The sequence below is a fragment of the Struthio camelus genome, chromosome 7 (assembly GCF_040807025.1).
Source record: "Struthio camelus isolate bStrCam1 chromosome 7, bStrCam1.hap1, whole genome shotgun sequence".
Taxonomy (NCBI): Eukaryota; Metazoa; Chordata; class Aves; order Struthioniformes; family Struthionidae; genus Struthio; species Struthio camelus.
Genome location: NC_090948.1, coordinates 38,827,548 through 38,851,856, shown reverse-complemented (window position 1 = coordinate 38,851,856; position 24,309 = coordinate 38,827,548). Strand labels below are relative to the sequence as shown.

At 38.6% G+C, this 24,309-nt stretch overlaps 2 protein-coding genes across 3 annotated transcripts in view; one reads left to right on the top strand and one right to left on the bottom strand.

Annotated features, from left to right (window-relative positions):
• Positions 1-3,999, bottom strand: part of TET1 (tet methylcytosine dioxygenase 1) — a 95,217-nt gene extending 91,218 nt beyond the window's left edge. The window contains exons 1-3 of one of the 2 annotated variants that reach the window (XM_068950890.1): positions 3,142-3,999; positions 1,756-1,825; positions 536-629 (exon numbers count right to left, since the gene is read on the bottom strand). The gene's annotated coding sequence lies outside the window, so the exon portion shown is untranslated. The remainder of the gene's footprint in view (positions 1-535; positions 630-1,755; positions 1,826-3,141) is intronic. The other variant, XM_068950891.1, reaches the window with a different exon arrangement.
• A 242-nt stretch (positions 4,000-4,241) lies between these two features.
• On the top strand, positions 4,242-21,201 carry SLC25A16 (solute carrier family 25 member 16). The gene is made up of 9 exons (XM_068950888.1): positions 4,242-4,350; positions 5,112-5,204; positions 7,153-7,286; positions 9,038-9,101; positions 15,006-15,127; positions 15,699-15,765; positions 16,597-16,759; positions 17,630-17,698; positions 19,427-21,201. The coding sequence occupies exons 1-9, from the start codon at positions 4,257-4,259 to the stop codon at positions 19,581-19,583; spliced, it is 963 nt and encodes a 320-aa protein (XP_068806989.1). The 5' UTR covers positions 4,242-4,256; the 3' UTR covers positions 19,584-21,201.
• Positions 21,202-24,309: the final 3,108 nt, after the last annotated feature.

The window sequence follows — 24,309 nt, the reverse complement described above, 5'->3', positions numbered from 1 at the left end:
GACTTCCTCATGCAGTCTTTCTTGGCTCTGGTTCTTTAGATAATATCTACCTGCCTGATTGGCACTGAAAATAAGTTAATGTTTGTAAGCATACTGAACATGGATAGTTTAAGTGTTAACACTATTTTAGGAGAACTAAGGCCAGAAAGAACTATGAAATCATCTCCTGACTCCTAACACGATACAAATCCATTGTATTTAATCTAAGTATTTTTGTCAGATGTTCTTGACCTGTGGCCTAGAGATTACATGCAGCCTACCAAACAGTTTTCCAGCCATGGCCCAGATGCCATCACCCTTTCAAAAGGACAATTTAACAGTAGGCTGTAAGCCCTCACTGCGGCAGTAGTTTGCTCCCATTTTCCATTTTTCTTGGGAAAATGGGGCCCTTTGTTCGCTGCATGCTTGTACATGAAGAACGTAATGCATGAATGCAGATTGACTGTGCTATGTCTGTGCTATGTCAGTAAGCACAGACACTCTGGCAGTAAACAGCACACTTGTGAAGACATCGGCTAATTTTTTATGCACCAACCTGGCATTTTTGGATGTTTCAAGTCTGCTGCGTTTGTGCAGTAGGCTCATCATGTGATAGCAGAGGGCCAGAAGTGTACACCTCCTCCCTGCCCCTGAAAGAAAGGAAAGTGACAGCTTACGCAGAGAAATTTGGTACCATTATATTTGCAAGCTCAATGACTTAGGACAGTCCAGTATTTCAGTCCCTTAAAGACCGTATCTTCATGCTACAGGTAGGGATTGTCAGGGTCCTGAGTGACGTTAATGGCCCAGACCAGCCTCAACTGGGGCCTCCACCCACCCCACTCCCTATTGGCTCAGGAACTCTGCTTAAGCTCAGGCCTGGACACCCACTTCTTGTCTGAGCTATCCTGCAGGTATGCTTGTCTCTGATCCTGCCTCTGGTCTTTTTTTCTTGCTTGAACCTGCATGGTACATAGCTTATTTTTAAGCCTGTCTCCAGTCCTGTCTTAGGCTCTATCTCCTGCTGTTTCTGACTGGACTCCTGGGATAGACCCTGGACCTACTTCATCTTCTTGCTGTATCAGGGACTGCTAATAGGTACTGTTACTGGCATCTTGCTTTGCCCACCCTGCTCAAGTGCTACAGGACTGTGCTCTGCCAGAGAGGACACTGCCTTCACTGCTGCTACCCTTGGCTCCTGGCTCAACTCACCTCATCAAGCAGCCCTACCTGGTCTGCTCTCTCACAGGAAAAGAGACCAAGAGGCCTCAGTGGCAGGAAACCTGAGACATGCCCAAATATTTCTAACTTGTAAACCATACTTCCTGCTGCTGAGAAAAGAAAATCCACCCTAAAGTTCCTATTAGTCTCATGTAGGAAAAATTCTGGCTTTCCAATGGACTTGGATATGGCTTGATGCAAATGAATAGCCAACTAGACAGATCACTTGGATGACTAACCAGTAAAGACTAGAAATAAGTATAAAAGATGGTGGGGGAGGAAGTCTACTGTACCCCTAAAGCCCAGAGGCATAATATCTGATGATACATATTACAATTGTCTCCACACAGAGCCAGAAATGCTGTCAGCATGCTATGAGTAATGAAAATCATCTTTTGAGAAATAACTGCTATGAGAATAACTTACCTAACTGTAGTCTTAATAACTTATTTGAATGGATACATTTTTAAAAAATTACCTTTACAAAAAAAGCATCCTCAAACAATAGAGTAACCCAGTCAAAAATAAATAATAGCTGTAAATGAAAACACCTACTTGAAGTTCTTCTGCCAGTTATGTTCTTAGTATCTTGACTTGAACGTCTTCCTCTGCTGTATTGTGAAATCTGCCAATATAGGATTGCACAATGTCAGGCATGGGTGTAACTTCAGCAACATTAAAAAAAGATGCTGACTTGCAAGGATGGGTCATAAAAGGAAGTTGCCAGAGACATTTGATGAAGGGCATAAATACTTCAAGGTAAAAAAGATGAAGTGATAGTGGTGAGAATGTTAAGATTTGAAGATGCAAATAACTAGTTACTGCAGTAGGTAGTAAAGAGAAAGAAGTTCCAGAGCACATAAAACAGCTACTAATGTTAAAGTATAAAAAATACAGACAATGATGATGGAGTTCTAGGATATATAAGAAGCAAATTTTGTGGCCAAGCTCCTTCATGTGTTAAAGGCTCTCTTCAATTCTGTAATTCAAGGTGTCTGCCTGCCTTCAAAAAAATGCACCCAAGTCATACACATCCTGCAAGTAGTAAGAGCTGACAAAGCAGTAGCTTCCTGAGGCACCTGACTGCTGTCCAAAGGAACTAACAGACCATTTATGCAGCTATCAGTTTTCTCTAATTGTGATGAAACTCCAGAAATTAAAAGACTTTCAGCTGCTAATGTAGTTGCAATGTTTTTGTGTGAACTATCTAGATTAAAAAAAAACCCAAGTTTCTAAAGTTGGTGCTGTTAATATACTATGCCTCAGCTGGGCCTTTTTGCTGAACAGAATCCCAAAAGAACACAAGTTGGCTGGGAAAAACTTCATTCTGATCATCAGTGACTCTGTAAACCTGGATACCTGGTTAAATAATTCACTTATTCACAGAACAGCTGATTTTGCATTAGAGACTTAAGCATCAGGATGATCTGAACAAAATTATGAATTTTCCCGGTACATTCACTAATGAAAAAAGGCTTGAGTTTGCTGCTACACAGGACACATCTTGCAATCCCGAGTAAGAGAAATCTCTGCACCTTTGCTATGTGTTTTTTATTATTGAAAAAATACATATTTTAACAGCTACTCCTCAAATATACAGCATCAATGGCATCATGAGCAAGCAGAGCAAAATAACTTCCCTTGATGCTGAAGCAAACAATGTATTTGAAAGAATGTAACCTGTTAAAGGAAGTAATGAGTAATTTCTGTTGAAAGCAGAAAAAAAATGTCTAGCAAATTTGTTTGGAAGTGGGTTTGTTTTACTAGTGCCTGCATTGAGATTTGTTTGCTGTTTTTATTTTCTTTTGAAAAAATGACTTATAAAAGTATGTTTTGATATGATAAACATTTGAAACTCAGTTCAAGCTCTATGTGGCAAAAGTATATAAGTAGCATATGGGTAACTGCAGAAAATTACTGAAAAAAACAGTGTTTTCTCACCTCAGCAATCTGGCATCAGGTAGTCTCCTTGCCTATAACATCCACCAGTGTTCAGAATTTATTCAGTTTATTTTTAAAAGTTGTGGATGAAAGATGGGTTACACGGCTTCTTGAAAGCCCTATGTAGTTTGTTCAACAAAGATCTTCAAAAAACCGCAAAAACATTGTTTCGACATTTGTAGAGGTGACACCAGTTTTGATCATTCTGAGAGATAAACAGTGGATTTCTTTTGCCACACCTATTTCACTTCCTAATGCACTTTGAAATTTAACTGAATATGAATAAAAATAGCGAATTTGTAGGATTTTTAACGAGATACAAAACTACACTTGTAGATAGAGAAAGACATTTGATGCCATGGCACACAACTAAGTACCTACTTAAATGCTTAAGGAGTTCAGTGAGTTGCACCTGGAGAGTGTTATCGCATAGTGTAAGCAAATTAAATCTCTGACGCTGGCTTTGACGGCATGTGCGTAAAGCCCTGAAAGTATGTATTTGCCGAAATAAAGCACTTTTTACATAGCAGCGAGTGCCCAGAGCAATCACATCGTGCGCTGACCTCGCTCATCATCCGAGAAGCGGAACCCTCCTCAACTTCCCCCTACCTCAGCACCTAGACTCCTGCCCGTGCACGCGGCCATTGTTCTTCGAGAACAATACGCGACAGACCGAGCCGGTTCGCCCTGTCAGGAGAAAATGACGGCGAGGCGCGGCGCGGCTGTAACGGCCGTAACGGCCGGCGGCGCGCGGGCACGCGCCGCCCCCTCCCCCCGCCCCTCAGCCGCGGCTCTGCCCGCGTCGCGCGGAGCCGCGTGTACGTGCTGCCGCCGCAGCCGCCGCCTGAGGCGAGGCGAGGCGAGGGGCGGGCGGGGGAGGGCTGAGCCGCTTCTGACGCGATCCGCGGGCGCCGCAGCGCGGCGGCGGCCCGCGGCGGCGGCGGCCCCGGCGCGGCGCGGCGCGGCGCGGCGCGGGGCCGCAGTGACGGCGCGGGCCGCCCCGCGCTCCGCCCCTGCGCCGCGGCGGGGGCGCCGCCCGGCGCCATGCGCTGCCCGTGCTGCTCGCTCGCCGCCTGAGGCAGCCGCCGCCGCCGCCGCCGCCCGCGCCCTGCCCCATGGCCACCCCGGCGGCGGCGAGGCCCGGCGCCGCGCTGCCCCCGGGCGCGGCGCGCCGCGACTTCTACTGGCTGCGCTCCTTCCTCGCCGGAGGTGGGTGCTGCGCCGCGCCGCGCCGGGCGGGCGGGAGGGAGGGAGCTTTGCTTGGCGTCGCAGCGCGGGCGCGCAGCGGAGCTGCTGGCCGCAGGCGCAGCCCCCTGCGGGCGTTTCGCGGCGGCAGAGAAGAGCCCTGCCTAGGTGCCGGCGACGTGCTGAACGCCCCCAAACTTTCCTAGGGTGTTCAGGAGAGGCTGCGGGTCGAGGTCTTGGAAACCGCCTGGCGGCTACTGCGAAGGTTAAGATGGCGTGGGGAAAAAAAACCCCAAAAAAACCCCACCCCAGCCACAAAGCCATGCTGTTAACTTCTGAAAGGAAGGTGGCTCCGCTCTCTGGTGCCTAGGGTGTTCGGGTCGCGCTGCCCGCGTGGCCGCAGAGCCCGCTAGCTGAACCACCAGAGCACGCGAAAGGGCAGAGCAGCCCGCCCTGGCTGGCTGAGGAGGGGCAGGAGGAAGTGTGGGGGGGGGGAAGCTGCAAGTAACTCTTTCTGAAAACTTTGCTATGACCTCGGCGGCTGAGGGAGAGGGTGGTTCTCGGGTTTTGTAATCATGTGAAAGTAGCTCTTGCTGACTTTTCATTAAGGCTTTAAGAGTTCAGTGTTAAATTTTTAATAGCAGCTGTCTACTCTTTAAGAGTAATCTTGTTTTCGAGGTTCCTAAATGAAATTCTTCTCACCTCTTCCGTTTAAAAGTACATTAGAAAATTCCTTTATTTGTCTGCTGACATTTAAGAGTTTTTACATTTTTATTCTTGGAAAGGTATTGCAGGATGTTGTGCCAAAACAACTATTGCACCACTGGACCGAGTAAAGATTTTGCTGCAAGCTCATAACCACCATTACAAACATCTAGGTAAGATGGCTGCTGTATAGATCGTTTTTGTTTTAAAGTGTAATCTTTATGATTTAGGAATGTTGATTTGTTCAGCTCTGTGACTGTATGAAGAAAGGTACTAAACAGAAGGCTGTTTCCAACTGGTCAGCCTGAGGGGCTCTGTGCCATGCTTTGTGAGTGTCAAAATAAAAGAGAAAAACACCTTACATAAAATATATCGAGCCTGCACCTGTAAGTTCCTGCATGGATGTGTTAGAAACTGAGATGTCAGAATAATCCTTAGTAAGGCATAGAAGCTGGGGCTTGATCCTCCTCTTACTGAAGTCAGCAGGAGCTCGATAATCACAGGTTCGAGGCTTGGGTCGTTTATATAAAAACTGTCACTGCTGGTAACTCTGTTACTGTCCTTACTGCTATGCTAATGCCAGTTTCCAGGAGTTGTGGAAATTGGTACTTTTCAGAGTTGGTAGTTCTCAGAGGGGCTGGTGATCACCAGACCAGTGACAGTTGAATCCTGGATGTCTCATGTGCACTTACGCTCGCAGCAGTGTGATTGATAGGCATGGACAATAAAAGTGAATTTGTGCTTAATATAAAGTGCAGGTGAGCTATGTTTGGCCTCGGTATTGATTGCATCATGGTGAGAAAATACCAGTGTATTCCCAACCATTTCCTGTGTGGCTGTAATAGCGCCCTCTTGTGCATAATATTTGAAATGCTTTATATCACATGCTTTTAAAATATGTTACAATTTATGTTCAGAAATTCAAGTGTATTACAATTCTCAAAAAATAATAATTTTGAGTTGGTTATCTTTAAGAGACTTTAATTTGGAAATCTGAGATTTTTAACTTAGAAATCGAAGATCATTTATAAAAGGATTTAGGATGTAGAAATAAATCTTAAAACTATACATCCCGTGGATTTTTTCACTTCACTGTACCAACAAGAGAAACACAAAACACTTGACAGCTCAGTACCACAGTCAAATAAGGTTGTGTTCAAATCTGCAGTCTAACAATTGGAGGCTGAAGTAATGGATTTGACTAATATTTTAAATCCCTATCTTTTGTTCGCTTTGTATCGTGCCATAATTGGCAAATAAAGTATTACGTTCTTTCCTGTTCAGGGTGTGAGATATGATTCTGATTATGAGAAACCATCCTGACTTGAATGCATCTTCCTGTTAGATGTAGGCAAAAAGGAAGATTTTATAGGTGGGATACCTGTAAATGCAGAGATGCGATGTTTTAGTTCATTAGAGTCCTCGCAGAGTATTTTTACTGCCCTTGCCCTGTGGAGTTCATGAGACATGGATCTCAGAGCATGTGTTTTAAGAAATCAAAACAACTACTCATCATTTTAGGGGCAGAGAGAAGAACTTCTAATTATGGCATGAGTATTTTCAAGGGTATATAATAAGCATGACATTTTAAAATAGATTAAAATAGATTTAATATTGTATTCTTACGGCTCCAGAAACTAGTATTTGTTTGATTTAATCTCTAAATGGACATTTGTCAAGTATACTATCTCTAGTTAAGCATGTAGCAATGATAGATTGTTTTGTTGTGATTCTAAATTTAAAAACAATTTTTGAAGTGACTGGAATACAAATCAATGAGTTCCCTTCCTTCTTTTGCTAATCTTAACTTTCTGTGGGTGGATAGTATCATCTGCAATAGGTCTCCTTACAGTCCAGGCAAATCATGGGGCCTGAAATACATGAGTTCATAAGGAGCTTCACAGAATCTGGAAGGTGAGGAAGCTGGTAAAACTTAACCTTAACTCTCCTCCTCTTGTCAATGTTTGGGCCTTGAAAGCAGATTTGCCCCCCTCTCCCCCCCCCCGTAGTTACATGAGCAGTGTGGTCAGGCCTTAATTTTTTGCATGCTTTCTTATTGTCAGTAATACTTGCTTGATTTTTACTGCAACTGTTAAATGTCTCTTTTTATACTGCTGACAGGAGTGTTTTCTACGTTGCGTGCTGTCCCAAAAAAGGAGGGTTATCTTGGGCTGTATAAAGGAAACGGGGCAATGATGATTAGAATCTTTCCATATGGTGCAATTCAGTTTATGGCATTTGACCAGTATAAAAAGGTAGGATAACTTATTTTGTTCTTTTCTTTTTTTCTGCCTACAATGAATGCAGGTTCTTTAAATTACCAAAACAAACGCTGAAACTTTTGTGCCCTATTGGCTGCACGTCTTCTCTCAGATTGGTTAATTATACCTGAATCTGCCTATTAAAAACATCAGGGCAACTGTGAAACTCATTGCAGCGCTGCTTAAAGAAAAGTCGTCTCACCAATTTTAGTGCCTTTGTATTGCTGTGAATATTTACTTTTTTGTTGTTTTTTTAAACAGAGTAACCTGGAGTCGGCTGCTAGTCGTTTTGCTAAAGAGGGAGCCCTTTGTCTGTAAATAAAGTAGGAATAAAATGTAAACTGTAACCTATTTACTGTATTGGGACTCTTATTACTTGATAGCTGGAATGATTGACTTAAACTTGAAAGTCTGGATTTATGACCGCCATATTTGACATATCAAATGACTATGTCACCTTGTAAATAAAAATAGCGCGCAGGAGAAAATGCATATTTCAGGGTGTCACAGGTTCTGTGGATTCCTTTGTACTCTCGTGCATTTACTCTTTCATAATAAATTCAAAATAAATCTCTGCAGCATCTTTTGGAGGTTAGGTGTTAGCATGATCATCTTTTTAAGCATTGCTTATACACAATCAAAAATACAGTCTTACTGTTAGTCATGAGGAATTTCTTGTCTGAAAGGTCAGACTTAGTTCCCATTGAAGTAAATTGCATGATCTTTACTGAAGACAGTGGCACTCAAATTGCAATCCTTTTCTAGAAGAGCAAGTTTCAAAAGATAAATACAAAGAAGCAGCTGTAATGAGTTTCATGTGTTTTTTTTAGTGGTGCAGTCATAAATGCCGTTGACGTTATGCTTCTTTTATGTTGTGTCAAGTAAAAGAGTGCATGCCGTGCTTTATAATATATCGATTTATGAATCCACAGATCACAAATTTCAAGCAACCATTTAGCATTGCAACTGTTTCTTTAATGTTTGTTGTCAGTTATAAGAAAAAAGATGCTTTGTAGGAATGTGTAAAAGAAAAAAACCCAATTCTTATAGAAGGAAGATAAGAAATTATAAGAGAAATATTTTTCTTAAAATATCTGTTATTTGCTATAAGCCAGGAACTTCTAACTTCCTTCCAGGACTCAGATTAAAGTAATTTAGGAAGCTTATTCTAGCAAATATGTGTCTGGTCGGGGTGCGTGTGTGTCTGTCTATCTGTCTCTCTTTCTCTCTCTCTCTCTTTTTTTTTTTTTTTTAATCTGGCTAAGCATATGGTCTTAAAGATATCTTTATAGGAATGTTTCAAATGGTATGTGTGGGAAAACAATTTCCTCTTCTCAGTTTCCAACATGTCTCTTCTCAACTTTGCTCAGCGTCCTTTGCTCTATCACGCAGCAAGGATAGTATTCGGATTGCCTTGTTTGACGCACATTAAAGATAACTAAATAAATAATTAATCTGGCTTCTTAAGTAAATAGTACTAATACTTTCAACTAGTCATTCTGTTTTATTAGTAGCAATTTTAGTACTTTAGTGTTGTTGATTAGAAATTGTTGATAACAGAAATTTTCAGGAAACTCTTTCAATGGTAATTAAGTGCTCTGGTTTGAATTTGTAGTGTTGCATACTTCTTAGAAACAGCCAAAGGGTATGCATGAATATGCTAGTAAACTGTGAGGTGCTTCCCTGTATTTTCTGATATATGACTATTGTAAATACAATAAATTGTATTGTTTGATATTTTGTAGGTAATAAAGAAGCAACTTGGGATTTCAGGGCATGTGCATCAATTAATGGCTGGATCTATGGCAGGTATAGTTTTGTACTTGCGTTTCAGACATCCTTTTTGCTGAAAAGCTAATGTGTGTTTAGAAGATGATTTAATGTGTTTTCAGGTCAAGCTGTGCTGTAAATTTGTATTAAGAAAAAAGGCTAATAAATGTTTTAATATGATGAATAGTTGCTTAATTTAAAACAGTTTGTCTAAAAGTATTCTTTAAAGCATGTTCAATTCAAACATTGAGTTCTGTGCTATGTTGTCAAGCATAGTTATTACGGTGTTTATTATGATTAAAAAGAGAAAAATCCAGTGTCATTGAGATAAAACATAAAGATGCAAGTTTTAGCAGAATTGGCTCATCAGCCTGTCTGCCATTGCGACCAGGTTGAATATAAGCCCAGAGAAACAGAACTGTAGCTGCTTAAATGGGTGGATTCTTTGGAGTTCCCTGAAATGTCTAGACTTAAAACGTACAGTGTAGGATTGTCACGATACACTTTAAGGCATGCATGTGAACTTTTAAAAACGTCATGTGTCAATTAGGGAAATATAGGTAGAATAAACTACTTTTAAACTGTCAGCATAAAATATGATTATACATATCTATTTTCCTCTTGCCAGTCACTCGGCCCAAAAGTAGCCAAGGAAAAATAGGGCAAGGTAAGTAATAGTGGACTGAGTTTCAATCGGAGGTTCTTCATGTGTTTTTTACTGTTTAAAATAGGCTTAATATTGTCTGCTGGTAGTCCTTATATAGTTATGAAATGAGTATTAATATGTAGCCTCTTTTGAAATAAAAATAAAGCGGATTATTAACACTATCTTTAGTTAAACTAGAAGGACCTTGTAGAAGTACTCTGGTTGCATGCCATCAGAAAGAAGGGAAAGAGAGTGAAAAGAAACTATTAAAAATCCTTAAAAAACAGTAAACTCATTTGGAGAGATATGTTCCAGAAGTTGGCTGGCTTTGTCTAAAAGAAGTGGAAAAAATGCATATATATATTTTTTGTTCACCTTTAAGTCCACTAAAGAATGCATTTTATTTTTTCCAAAAACTGCTTATTATTTTTTTCAGGAGCCTTCTCAGAGAGCAGGAACCACAGATGTGAGGCATTTTATAAAAAGGAAATATCAGTTTAACTCCACCAGTGTTGGACATGGTGGAATTCTTTGTGTAGCTAAACTAGTAGCATCTGTCATCATTTTTAAGTACCTTACTGGTTAAGTTTTCTGCATGGTTATAGTAACAGAAATAAATGTAACACACAGGTACTATCTGGAAAGTACAGTCAACTGCAATGCTCAATGTGGTGCATTTAAGTACAATACAAAGGAAGTTTTTGTAATGGAGAACCTCAAAACTGAGCTAGACCTAAGTGTGCAGTGAAAAGAGCAGTCACAGAAGTGTAGTAATAGTGTGACGTTTTGGAATCTTATTTGTTTACTATGTGATGTTAACTGCTTTTTTAGGTTCTTAATTAGCTAAATCATGAGGGGGGAAGGTTTGTGTTGAGGGTAGTAAGAGGAAGGAGGCACCAAGGAGAACACAGAGTTTGGAATATGATACAGAGGTTCTCTTGAATTGCAAACATGAGAAAAGACCCTTAGAGCAACTGGTAATGTTCCTAGCTATGACTCCTCTGGCTTAGTCTCTTTTTCGCTCCGCTAAGGGGTATTCTTTTGCTTCTTCCACACTTAGATAGCTGCAGGAGAAACGCACCCTTGGTCGAGAGGGGTCTTCACAGTTTCTGGGAACCCAGTGTTATGCTGATGAAAATGGGTAGCCCTTGTTTCCTTTTCCCCTTTCTGCCACCCAGCCATCTGCGTTCACTTCAGTGTATACTGTTGATACTTAAATCCTGCTTATGCCAGAGTTTCCAACATTGCTAACAGACCTGAATCGGCTTCAAAATGGTGGGAAACTTTTGAATCTCTTCTGCAACAGATAAATGGGATCAAAGGCATATCCACAGTGAAGAGAAAAGCAGTGAGGATGGGGGCAGTGGAGTGAGAAAAAAGAAAAACCCATTGTAATGCATGTGTTTAAGGAGGCCAAGTTAAAGTTACTGTGGAAACTTTAACTCTGAATTTCCTGAGCCTTGTGTGATTCAAATTTCAGTTGTAACACCTCATTAACAGATAAGTGGCTTATAACTTCCTTTAAGGAAAGACAGCTGGGGGAGAGGACAAATCATAGATGTTAGTGTGGTTTAGGAAACAACTGGTATGTATTCCTCCTCACAGAACAATTTTGAAAATATAAGCCTGTTTGAGTTTTCTTACTGAAAAAAAAATCTGAATTAAAACACAGAAACGTATATTTTCTTACCTGCTCTTGATTAACTCAAAAACAGCCTCAAAAGAGCAGAAACTTTCAGAATAAATTCAGGTTCTGTGAAACAAGTACAGAAGGTGCTTTTTTTAACTAGAAGCAATTGGAAAATAGTATGGATTTAGGAGGATACTACCATCTCAATTTTAACTAAGACATAATTAACACTTATCTAATTGAATAAATGTATATTATAAAAGAATCTGTGCTGTTTATTTCTTTAGGTGCAATTCAGAAAGCAATACAATTGTATTTTCCAGGTTGAGCGATATTAAGACCTGTAAACTTTCCAGTTCTTTAGCCTGCCTATTTTTTCATCATCTTTTTTTTGTATGTATAGTTTATGAAGTTTTGGTTTTTTTTTCAGCAGATACCTTCTTGATAAATTCATCTATTTTGTTATATTAGTGAAGGAGCACACCTCCTGCAGTTAAAGGCTGCAGCCTGTGCTCATCGTTTTTTGGAACGCTGTACCTCTGAATCACCTGGTAGTTCTGATTTGATGTAGGTCAGTTGTGGACAAATTGCCTAGAACACAATACAGAAATAAGAAAAACTTGTGTGCCTGGCTGATATGTTTGTACCTGATTTTTGTAAAAATGTTTCACTTGTTCCTTCTCTTGCTGTAAAAATTGTTTATCTTTCTTTTCAAAGAAAGATGATGACTAAGAATGGAAGAACAGTGGGGAAACTGGGAGATGAGATAAACGCCCATACATCTGATCTCATTAATAACTCCCAAAGCTTGGGAAGCAAATCAAAGACATACTGATAATTCCTGTTGTGCTTCATTTACACTTAGTCTGTGTAACCCAGTATCCTCTCTCTAAGAGTGCTCAAAGGTGCTGGAGGAAAACATGACAAGTGAAAAATGATCTCTCCCTGACTTCCTTGACTTCAGTGGAGTAGGGACTTCTGAGCCATCATTTGCAACAAAAAAAAAATCTACTGTATTAGCAGTGGTTCCTTTGGGGGGGGGGGGGGAAGGACCCAAAATTGCCCTATGCTTTCAGATCAGACACTGGAAATCGCAGTATATGTCTCTTTAGCTGGGGATAGATTTTAAATTGTCGTGTTTAATCAGCCCTGGGAGAGATTTTTGTCCCAACTCCAGTTAATTGAAAAAGACTTTGCTTCCTCAAGACAGAAGGTCAGCCTTAAGATATTGTGGTCTGAGCTCATGTCATAATGTTTAGAGAGCAGAAATTAGATTAGTGTTTCTGTAGGCTCTCCCACCATGGCTTTCACTGTCAAAAAGTTGGCCTCTGTTCCTCCTGGAAAAGATATTGTTCCTTCTAAGCTCAGGGAAAATCTTGATCCCTCCCAATGTACGTTTTGCTCATATGAACAGTAAGAAGAGCAACATGCTTGTCCCAGTTGCTTCAAGAAAACTTATTTTGTGGCTCACAGTAGCTTTATTGAGCTGCTAATGCCAGAAATCTTTTTTTTTTTCCCCAGAATTAATGGCTAGAGGATTTTAATATGAAGTAAACAAAACAGATCCTGTTTAAAGCCTTATTACAGTTTTTTTTTTAAGTCCCATCTGAATTTTTTTTTTCGAATCAAAGTGCTCGTTTTGGACTTAGTGTTGGCTACTTAGCACATTCACCAAACTCTTCCTTGGTCTTGCTAGTCTTTGTTCAGAGAGTATTCCTGGATAGTTATCAGTGCATAATTGGTAAGAGCAGGGATTGAACTTGTTTGTTTCCTGAAGTAGGATGACTTTCCTGTGAACTCTGTAAAAGCTCCCCCCCCCCCCCCCCCCCCGCACCTTGTTTTTTGAAACTGCTTGAATGAACTTGTTTTGCAATACGTCTGGATATCTCAGGCAATTCCTTAGGAAAAGGCTGCAGTTTGTGAGGGTTGGCATTTAATAATGTAGTTCAGTGGAAACAGTCCTAAAATTGTTTTGTTTTGCAGCTTCTAGCTTTATAACCCCATGGGTGAAACTGGATCAGAAATCAATCTCAGAATCTGCTTTTCAGAGACATAGCCCAAAATCTCTAAGAGATGTTTTTTCTCCTAAAATAGAAGTTACTGATAGGATATTCCAGAAGGCAACAACCTTTACTCTGAATTGACAGCTGACCAACGTCAACTTTTTTGGATGCCTTGTTCGTTCTGTGAATTCTTTTCCTATCTCATCTTGATATTTTCTGACTGATTGCTCAGCTTATTAATTTTTTTCCCCTCCAAACATAAAACTTAGAGAACTTTGCTGGAACTGTTTTTTTGTTGCTTTTTTTTTTTTTTTTCCATTGTGGGTTTCTTTCACCTTTCTGAGAAAGGTGGGAAATGATACCAGGTATCAGTAAGAGAATATTCCCGTTTCAGAGGAGGTGCTGCTTTCATGCTAGTGTGCGCGCAAAAGTGCGTTCGTCCTCTGTAGGAACAATTTTTAAAGGCAGTGTTTAGCTAAAGCAGAGTGATCTCTGGGGAAAGAGTACAAATTACAAATGTTTTTGCTCACACTTTTTCTTCTTTTCCCAGTCCAGCTTTTTTTTTTTTTTTTTTTTTTAAGTGCCGATGGTATACTAGGAGAAAATAAGCTCTCTTTTCAGTAAAGTTTTAATTTCCTCCCCGCAAATTAGTGGTCTGAGTGGTTTGCCTTAAAGGCAGGCAGTAGGAAAGAACTTGTCATTCAGGTATTACAAGAGTTGTTCTTTGTATTGGAGTTTCATTTGTGACCTGTTTCCAAAATTACAAGCTGGTCACATCTAAACAGTTTTGAAGTAGCTCATAAATCCTAAGATTTATCCTAAGATAAATCCTAAGATACGTGTTTTCTAGTGGCTTGTGAAATCTATAAATCGCTCTCTTTGGTCAGAGACTTAAAATAGAAGTGCTGGTATAACATGAACTATGAAAATACAGTGATCTTGGTCAGATTCTTTGGGCCTTAGCTATACACAAGACATCTTGCATAACAGTAGCCTCAAACAAAGCTACATGTATGCTTAGGAGTTGCAGAATCTGGTTCTGTTTATGTATCTTTATGATTCAGAGTTAAAGTGTGAAATCTGATAGTTTGGGGGTTGGTTTGTTTAAACTCAGTACTCTTCATTTAGTAGGATCTTGACCTTATCTTAAATGTCATCAGAATATATTTGGTATTTTCAGATGCAGTAGATACATAACATGTATCCACATCCAGTAATCATGTATTCAAATTCTGACACAACTTTTTGGAATTAACCATGTAAATTTGGTGGTTTGACTTTTTAGATATGATAGGATTAGACTTTATATCCACAATCCAGTAAAGACTGAAGCGCTTGATTGGCCTGATGCTTATGAGCCGTGCGCTTAAGAGAATTGCTCATGTGAATACAGTTAGGCCTATACATTTTTGGAGAGCCAAGGCTTAGATGTGCAGCTTCAGCATACACCAAGTAGAAACATAAAAGTATTCCTGTGTTGCTGAAGCTCGAGTTCCTATGTGCTGATTATAAGTGAATTTTTAAATGTTTCATTAAGAAAATAATTTGTATACATTGTTCTATTTACTGACACAAAAGGAAATTCTGTTTTTCAAAATAATCCTAGAAGCAGATAAGGTGTAGGTGAGTTTTGTTTGCTTGTTTTGTTTTTGTTTTTAATAAAGGTATTACAGCAGTGATTTGTACTTACCCTCTTGATATGGTTAGAGTTCGTCTGGCGTTCCAAGTAAAAGGGGAACACAAGTACATGGGAATTATCCATGCATTCAAGATGATTTACACAAAGGTATTTTTTTTTTAATCTTCAGTCCTGTCAAAGCAAAATGTGCTCTTTAAATAATGTTGCACTGCATTGAAAATAGTGACTTGGTGGAAAATTCACACATGAATTCATTGTGTGTGCCCTGAACTTCTTACTGTAAAAAAAAATTACCTGGATGCTTCGCTACTTAGAAATAGCTCAGACTGGTAGAAGTGGGAAGTCAAAAACAGCAGAGAGAAGTTGGTTTTCAAGAACAAGTAGTAATGACACCAAAAAATATGGGGAGGAAGGGGCGTGTGTATTTCAGAAACATCTCCTAGGTTCTGATGTTGGATGTAGGTTTTGTTTTTTGTTTTTTGGTTTTTTTTTTGCTCCTTGTTCTTTTTTTTTCCCCCCCTTCTTTATCTCCTCTTGAGCCAGGCAGTCCTCCCCTCAGTTCTTCAGGCACAAGAAATTCAACTTGATTTTTAGCTCCTTGTTGCTAGTTGATGCTAGTCAGATTGCTTTTGTGTGAAACTGTATGATCAGGTCTAAAAATTGTTAAGACATTTGTAATATTTCTTGCCACAAATTTGTCTGTATTTTCCTTTCAAAGGAAGGTGGTTTTCCCGGGTTCTACAGAGGTCTGATGCCAACTGTTGTAGGAATGGCTCCATATGCGGGTAAGTTAAAAATGGAACACGCCAATCCTTCGGCAGCTATGTGCGTTACTAAATTTACGTAATGTATTTGCAGTCTTAGTTAGGCTTCTGTTAAAAGGAAGAATTCTGTTTTTATGAAGACTGAGTGGAGGGGAAGGCCACAAAGAGCATTTGCAACTCTTTAATCTTATTCTAGAAACGATGAATGTGTGTTAAAGCATCTTGCTTTTTGCACTTTAGGCAAAGTCTAACTTTTCTGAGACTTGAACCTGAGAGGGAGAGAGGTAAAGTGGTGGTTCTCTTTCTCTTCTGCCTTCCGATTTTCCCATAAGAATAGGGTCCCTTTCTCAAACAAGTAAATCTTTGAGAGGCTGGAAGTCCTTTATAGATGGAGACTGGAGCTTCTGTATTGGCTCCATCTCCTGGTTACTTCTGGATAAGCACTTGAACAAACTGAAGTGATTGCTGACAGGGGATGGAGGAGCATCAGAACTGCCTACCCGAACTACTTTCATACTTAAAAAGATAAGAAACGTTTTACTAATTTCTTCAGTTAAACAGATTTTCAGAGTTACTCTTAACAGCAGTCCAGTGATTTAAAAACCACAGTCTAGCTTATTTGAAGCGTTCTTTTAACGTTAACTATAAATGTTAATTCATTTATACAGAAGTTACTCTAGAAGTTTAAAGCATTGTATGTCTATTCTATTTCTTTGTGCTTAAGGAAAAACATCCAATAGAACTGGGAAATAATTTCACTTTGTAAGCGCAGCTTTGTGTTATAATGATACATACATCAACAAAAAGTTTGCTGTTTTGTGGAAGTCTATATAACATTAAATTTCCTTTCAGGTTTTTCATTTTTTACCTTTGGTACCTTAAAGAGCATTGGACTTGCTCAAGCACCTAACTTGCTTGGACGGCCTTCATTAGACAATCCTGATGTCTTAGTTTTGAAAACACATGTAAATCTGCTGTGTGGTGGCATAGCTGGAGCGATAGCTCAGACGATATCGTAAGTTTGGGGTGTTGTTTGTTTTTAGTTTTGTTTTGTTTTCTCTACATAGCTGTTCATTCTAAAGAAACTATGTTACCTGAGAATAAGATATTTTGCAAATCTAGTTGTTAATTTTTTTTTTAATTAAGTTAATCTGATACTGGAACTCACTTATTTCAGTGTTTCACATACTACATATATATTTAGTCTTCAGAGGCTTTGAATAAAATCAGATAAAACTTCTACTAAAATCAGTTGGAATATTCTTTGTTAAGCTGTTAAATTTGTCCCATAAATATAATTTGCAGAATTGTATTATTCCATGTTACTTTTAAAACAATGTCATTTGCAAAGCCATGGAATACGAAACAGATGTCTAAGATATTGTATTTGGCATTAGTTTATTTTTACTTTGCCTGCTCTCTCCAATCTCACGCTGTCCTTGTTGTATTTTGTTTTTGGCCATAAAGTAAATTAATTTGGACTTATTTGGCATCATTTTTTCACTACATGACTGCATTATAAATGTAACAAATACATTTTCTATTAATCCTTAAACTGTTAGTTTTATTTTTGATTCGGATATCTTCTCCCTCCAGCGTATTACACAGACTGTTGTATACTCTCATCTGATCTTCATGTTTCTCCTTTGCTTGTGCCAAATGGAATATACTAAGAGATCTGATTTGCTGGTTTTTATTATATAGGGGAAGTCTCCCTTTTTGGAGAACTTTCAGCTGTGTTGAGAATCTGAGCTGGATTCCTCCTGACTCACTGAAAAGGAAGTTTGGAGGTTTCGCATGGACTTCTTTGTATTCTTTTTTGTAACAATATTTGTATAGTCATCAAGCATCTGGTTGAACTGCTGTTCAAATATCTCCTCTGTAGATATCCACTTGATGTAACTCGTAGGCGAATGCAGTTAGGAGCAGTTCTCCCAGACTCTGACAAGTGCCTGTAAGTGTTTTCTTTACACAGTTAATGACACTTTCATTGCTAATGCTGGATTTTTGTGAGCAAGTTTTTGTTTGTATTTCAACTGAATTTGCAGTGGCTTTCCATAATATCAATAGGATCCTTAAGACGAGAGTCTGCCTGCTTCTGCTGAAGTTAGATGTTTCTGAGATTTTTTTATGGAACAGATTCTGCACCATTTAAAGTGAATTTTGTGCAATACTGTTTTTATGACCTTTTTTGTATTTCCACTAATGTCACTCACACAGATTGTAGTTGGGGCTCCAAGATCTAATGCCTCCAGGTTTTTAGCAGTTTGCTTCAGTGCAGTAGATGTGGAAGTACCATAATAACATTAAAATCAGAGTATTAAATCACCTTACATCTTTAAAAAAAAAAAAAAAATCTGAATTTCAGATTGCCCCAACCAAATTCAGTACCAGGAAAGTTTTATCTTGGTTGCTTTCAACTTTGTGGAATTGTGGTTCTCTGAATCTAGTATGATTCAGTGTTAACTCTCATATGGCAAATTTGATCTTACTAGCAGTAGTCTTACTTTTAGTTACCTTTCGTAAACACCCTAGAAGTATTTACTGCAAAAATTGCTGTTCTGTTCTCCTTAGCAGCATCAATTTTTAGCTTAACTATTTTCCACTTCAGCTACTTCTAAAATAAAAACATATTAATTGTTCTTGGGCTTGTTTCCTCTTTTTCTGAGAATTTATACCTTTACAGACATTAGGCTGCTTAATTAAACAATTTGTTGCAACTTGTTGTATTTGGAGACAGCCGTGCCTGGAAGGATAGTAGACAAGTATGTCTTGAGAGAATGGGAGGATAAAACAAATAGGAAATCGTGAAGCTTTGAAGCATATGGAAGATGCTCTTAAAGGATAAATGTCTGTTAGCTTGGAAATATTGAGCACCTTCTAGATTTTTACTCAAGAGCTTTGGATTTTAGTATCCGTTTGCTTTGTTTCAATTTAGGTATATGAGGAAAATCATTCCCCTTGCATACGTACTGCAAATTCTGCTTTAATAAGATCGAATGTCACACTTACCACAAATGCTAGCATTCCTCTCTTGAGGAAAAAACACTAGGTCTTCTGAAAAGGAAAAAAAATATACGAGTGCAAGGTGTGAAATACAGGATTAAACATACATTTTACGAGACTAAATGTAAACATAACTGTAGAAGGAAGGACCTGTGCTTAAAGAAAAAGAATGGGATACAAGCCTAAATTCTTAACCCTAATTTAAAAGGGGATGTTATACTGGGAAAACTATATTTTGCTGTTGTTCTGTATCACATCTGTAGGATATAAATGGTGCTTCTCAACTCCCTCCTGCCAGATAAGACAACAATGTGTGTAGCCATTCTGGTGTAAAATTTCTTTCTCTATCTTTTATTTTCAGTCTGAAAAAAATTGTCCTTTTTTAGATGAGATTGCACTGTCCCTTCTGTCCCTTTACAGAAAGCAGTCCAAGCAGATAATCCCCGTTTGTCCGCACTTGAATCTTTTCTTTCCAATTTCCAGCCTTTGTGCTTAAGTTTCTTGCAGAAGCTCAGACTCTCTTCCAAGTCCTGAAAGTACCTTCGTGCTCCACTTTGTGGAGTCACACGCCTTTTTTTCTATAGCTCTCTTAAGAACCAAATATAATAAGTGAAGAAAGTGATTTTGACTATTGAATGTGTGTATTCAATAATGATTTGAGTTCTTTTTTTTCCAGTACAATGGTGCAGACACTGAAATATGTGTATCAACAACATGGAATAAGAGGAGGATTATACCGGGGCTTATCTCTAAATTACATTCGTTGTATTCCTTCACAGGCTGTGGCTTTTACCACATACGAACTCATGAAACAATTCTTGCACCTCAACTAAAACATTTTTCAAACTTTACTGTAAAACTACACTATCAGTCTTCAAACTCTATTTGTGAGTAAATTACTTGAAATTTAAAAATCTATCTGTTACTATGGAACTGCTGTTGTCTGACAACTTAGTTTTATTTGCCAAAACATGGTTAGTTTCCTGGAGTCAAGCCAGGGGACAGGTCAAAATGAGCAGTAGTTAGCTATAAGCATTTGTTTGCACTTGATCTTGTAAGCTTCCTTAGATTAATGTTAAGAATTACACAGTTTTACAATTATGCCCAGATTTTATACGGGTTTCAAGCTGTTAGTTATTTAGCTTTATCACCATTCCAGAAATCATACTCATGGTCATTTTGCTTTTCAGGCTAGTAGTTAGGCATCTGTTCTTCTTTAAAAATTAAATTGAAATTAAAATTAAAAAATTAAATTGAATAAGCTGATTTGAATAACACATAATGATTTTAAAATTCAAATATTTGCCGTCCTTGTAGAAGCTGAATTCAGTAGACCCCAATTTAAGCATCATTTCATTCTTTTTTTTTGTACAAGTTTTCTGTACAGTAAGTACAGTAAGTATGTATTTCTGAACAATACATATGTCTTCAGATGGGTACATATGAAAGCCTCTTCAACCATTTCAATAACGAATGAAATGTATTTAACGTTATTAGCAATCTTGCAATATCAGTTTCTTTGCACCTTCCCTTTAAAAAAAAAATCTCTATCTATCTACACAATTAAAAACAGGACTGGGGCAATATTAGTTTTATAACAAGAAGTGTTAGAAGAAATCTTTTAAGCACAGGTAGCATGGGCCTGCTCTTGCAACATGTACCTTTTCTGTGGTGCTGAATGTTCTCAAATCAGCTTTCAGTAAGCTGAGTGTATTATGTACTTTCCACTACTGGCTCCTACGAACAGGTTTGTCCCTACCTTAAAACATGGTGACAAACAAAACTGCATGCTGCTGCATTTACTTACTTGGGCACATGGGTGATAGTCAACCTCTTTGCCAAAAAAAAAAACAAAAGGATTGTATTGGAGTCTGTAGATGTGTATGTGTACTGTCTCTAAAGTATGGTATGCAATAGACTATTACACTTTTTCTTCTCCTACGATTTCTTTTGTAAAGGAATTACTTTCCAGACTTGTTTATACATGATTTGCATTGGTACTCTTGATTTTATTCACTTGATTCAGGAAACTGTAAAGCATTTACTTTAAGTGCTGTAAGTTATTTATTTATTGTAAATATTTTAGCAGTGTCCTTTAAGATTTGATAATGGTTATGTTAACTAAACTGATGGTTGGTAAAATCAGCTTGCTTAATTCTGGCGCATTGACAAACTGGACTTTGAATTATATATCCAAGAATTTTTGTGGCTTATTTTTTTCCCCTAGTTTCTTAAAATTATATATTTCTTTGATATTTAATAATGTAGTTACAGAGAGAGAATGAGATGTATTTGAATTTATTTTATTAAAAATCTTGAACTAATATCTTTGTGTGATTTGTAAGTGTTGCAGCCAAAAAAATGCATGTTTCTGGAATTATCTGTATGTTTCCCTCTGTAGGTAAACTTGCCATAAAACTGTCATTCTTAATTAAAAGAGACAACAATTAAGATCTTGGTCTGATCTTTAGTTTTATTTGAAGGAAAATTGACTATTAGCACAGTGATTTTTTTTTTTTAATTAAAAGTCCTTATGGGAGAGTTAAATCCACTATTTAAAGTGAGATGTGCCATTTTTATTTCTTTGTTGTTTTACTGTGCAAGCAAAATAACTGTCTTGTCAAGTTTGTGCATCAGTTCTAAGACTTGATGCCAGTCGTCTTTCTTTTTTAATAGTGTTAAGGATGTTTAGAGTTTTACATTTTAATTTCATTAAAAGTGATATATTTTAGGAATGCCAATTTGCACTTATGTCTTGAAAAATTAAGTTTTGTGCAGAATAAAGTGTAATCCAGCACGTTCACTTACAAGGGGGTAAAAAGCACTAAAAACTGTCCCCAAAGCAATTGAATAGGATACGGAACGTAAGAAGTAGAATTACTGGATGAAACAGTACTGTATTTTCAGCATTAGTTTTTCAAAACAAAATTTTAAAGTTTTTTAATTTTTAGAAGAATCAGAAATATAATACTACTTCAAAAAGGCTTATGAGAGAAACATACGTATGCCCAGGGGCTAGTTTGGAGGAGACTTGAGCTTCCTTCTAAGTTTTTGGGCAGATATTTCAAAAATAGCTAACCCTTTCAGACAATTTTAATTCAGTTAAAACGCAAAATTTATTATGAATATCTGACTGCTATAGGCAGGAGAGAGATACATGGAGACCTAATTGTCCACCTTATTTTTTTGTTCTTACCACAGGCCTATGAAAACTTTTTTTGAATTACTGACTTTTTTTTTTCCTAAATGTCTGTCTTGTCTGTCTCTGCTATTTCCAGTGTACTCAATTGACAAAGCTGATTTTCAGCCAATAGAAAGTAAAAAATCAGACTCTAGCCAAATTCACTTCTATACATCAGTCTCATACTTCCAAATTATTTTTGTTGTTTAATTTCTTAACAAGTAGAAAATTTTGTGGAAAGCTTGAATTTTTATTGTTTAAAATATTATTAAGGTTTATTTCTAAGAGCGAGTTCGTTCTTAATAAATTCATGATAGTGAGAACAGCATACTTGAATCCTAGAATTTTTTTTTTTCATTGCAGTCAGTTATGGTTTTGTATACATCTGACCTATTCTCCTACCATAGAGCTAGCACAATTGCATAATAAGCCATAATCAGGAAGCTAACAGCTTTTCTTGCAGCTTGTTGATGCTGGTTTATTCTGCTGTAAAACTGCACCCTCAGATGCTGTTTGACGTTTGCCTTGTCCAGTGTAATGAATTGGGTGCAATGGCACTTCCACTGATCCGATGAAAGACAAACCCACCGAAGGAAATGAATAGGTTTTAATGGCGTGAGCTCACTGAACCAGCTCACCATGTGGCTGTACATCTGCTAGATATGATGCAAGAGAGAAGGGGATGTGTTGCAGGACAATCCTTTGCAGCAGCAGCCCACAGATACACTGCTGGTAGATGTATAGTTAGATTATACCTCTCAGTTTTTTTCTCATAGTTTAATGAACTCGTCTTTGCACTTAGTTCCTACTTCAGTCCTGAGTGTGACATTAATAGTTTACTGTGTAATTTAATCTCATATTCAGGAATAAATTTGCTACCTGGGTTAGCAGCCTACAAGTACGTATTACCCAGTCAGTTGTTGGGGAACACACAGTTGGATGTTGCTTTTATAGCTTTCCCTGATTAAATCTCTGGCAGGAGAAGTGAAGGCATATAAAACTTGTAAACTGCTCATAAATATATACAGATAAGTCTCACTTATCACAGGAATGAAAGGAACATTTTGTTATCTTGTGATGAAAAAAATTCAAGATTAAATTCATGAGATTACACAGTTTGTTCAAACTTGAAATCTCTTAAAATTAAAAGGAACGTTTTTCAACTACTGATACAAGAAAGAATAAAAAAAACCCATAACCTGAAATTGTTTATTGTGGTTGTTGGTACTAATAAGGGTTTTTTTATTTTTTCTGGATTTCACAGGTTCTTTGTAGAGATTCCCCAAATAGTGCAGGTTTTAGCTACTTTGAAAAAACATATGTAAAGCAGCCATATTTTATAGTATTATCACTACATTCTTTAATTTTAAAATATGTTTCTTCAGTGTAAGGCAACTGTGCAAGCAACATGAAAGAGGCTACTGAACACAAGATCTTATCAAATTTATAAAGTAAAAATATTTATGTAATGTTCTAAACTTATACCAAGTTATGTGACAGTGCATTTAAAAGTACAGAGAGCTAGCCATTAAATTACAAATAAGCTTGTACTAGAGATTCCACAATGGAAAGAGACATAAGTGTAGTCTACCTTTCTTTGGGAAAATCCTGAAATACATACAGTAAACGGGCATGCGTAAGTATGATGCCACCTTTTACAATTCAAGCTCTAGTCTTCCTGGTAGGGTGTCCAGCTATGGACCAAAACTTACTTCTTGGCAGGACTGGAGCCTGTTTCCCCGCTTTTGGCCATGTGAAAGCGTTGCAAGACCAAGCTCTACCCCGTTCTTGTCACTTGATACTGATTTACCGAGGCTGGATTTAGTCCCTGGGTCACTTCAGTCCTTACTATAGCTGATGCTGACGGAACCAGAACGCTTTCGAAGTAGTGGCCAAAAATAAGCGAAGAAAGAAAACCTCTATACCTGAAACTTCTGCTTGGCATCAGAACACCTCTGTCCTCTGTCAACTAACGGCACCGAACGCGGAGCAGGCTCTCTTCAGAGAAAAAGTGCTCTCAAAGTGTCAGGCTGAGATTTGCCCGTGATTACTTGGGAGCGAAGGGCACTTTTGGGGGGTTAGTTTTAATTTTTTGCTGCCGTAGCACTCTCTAAGGAGGCGCCACGGTTGCAGCAGCAGTTAACGCTGTGGAGGTAAAGGACAGACACGCCAAAGAGCCACCGCCTTCAGCACGGAGGAGACGGAGGAGACCGTTACGCTCCCTCACAGCGCAGCCCCGCCCCCAACGGCGGCGGCCCGCACCCGACCGTTCTCCCCGCGCGCGGGAAGCGCCGCGGCCAACCGCCAACCGCCAACCGCCCCCCGCCACCTCCCATTGGCTGCACTGCCCGTGCAGCGGGCGGGGCGGACCGAGGGGC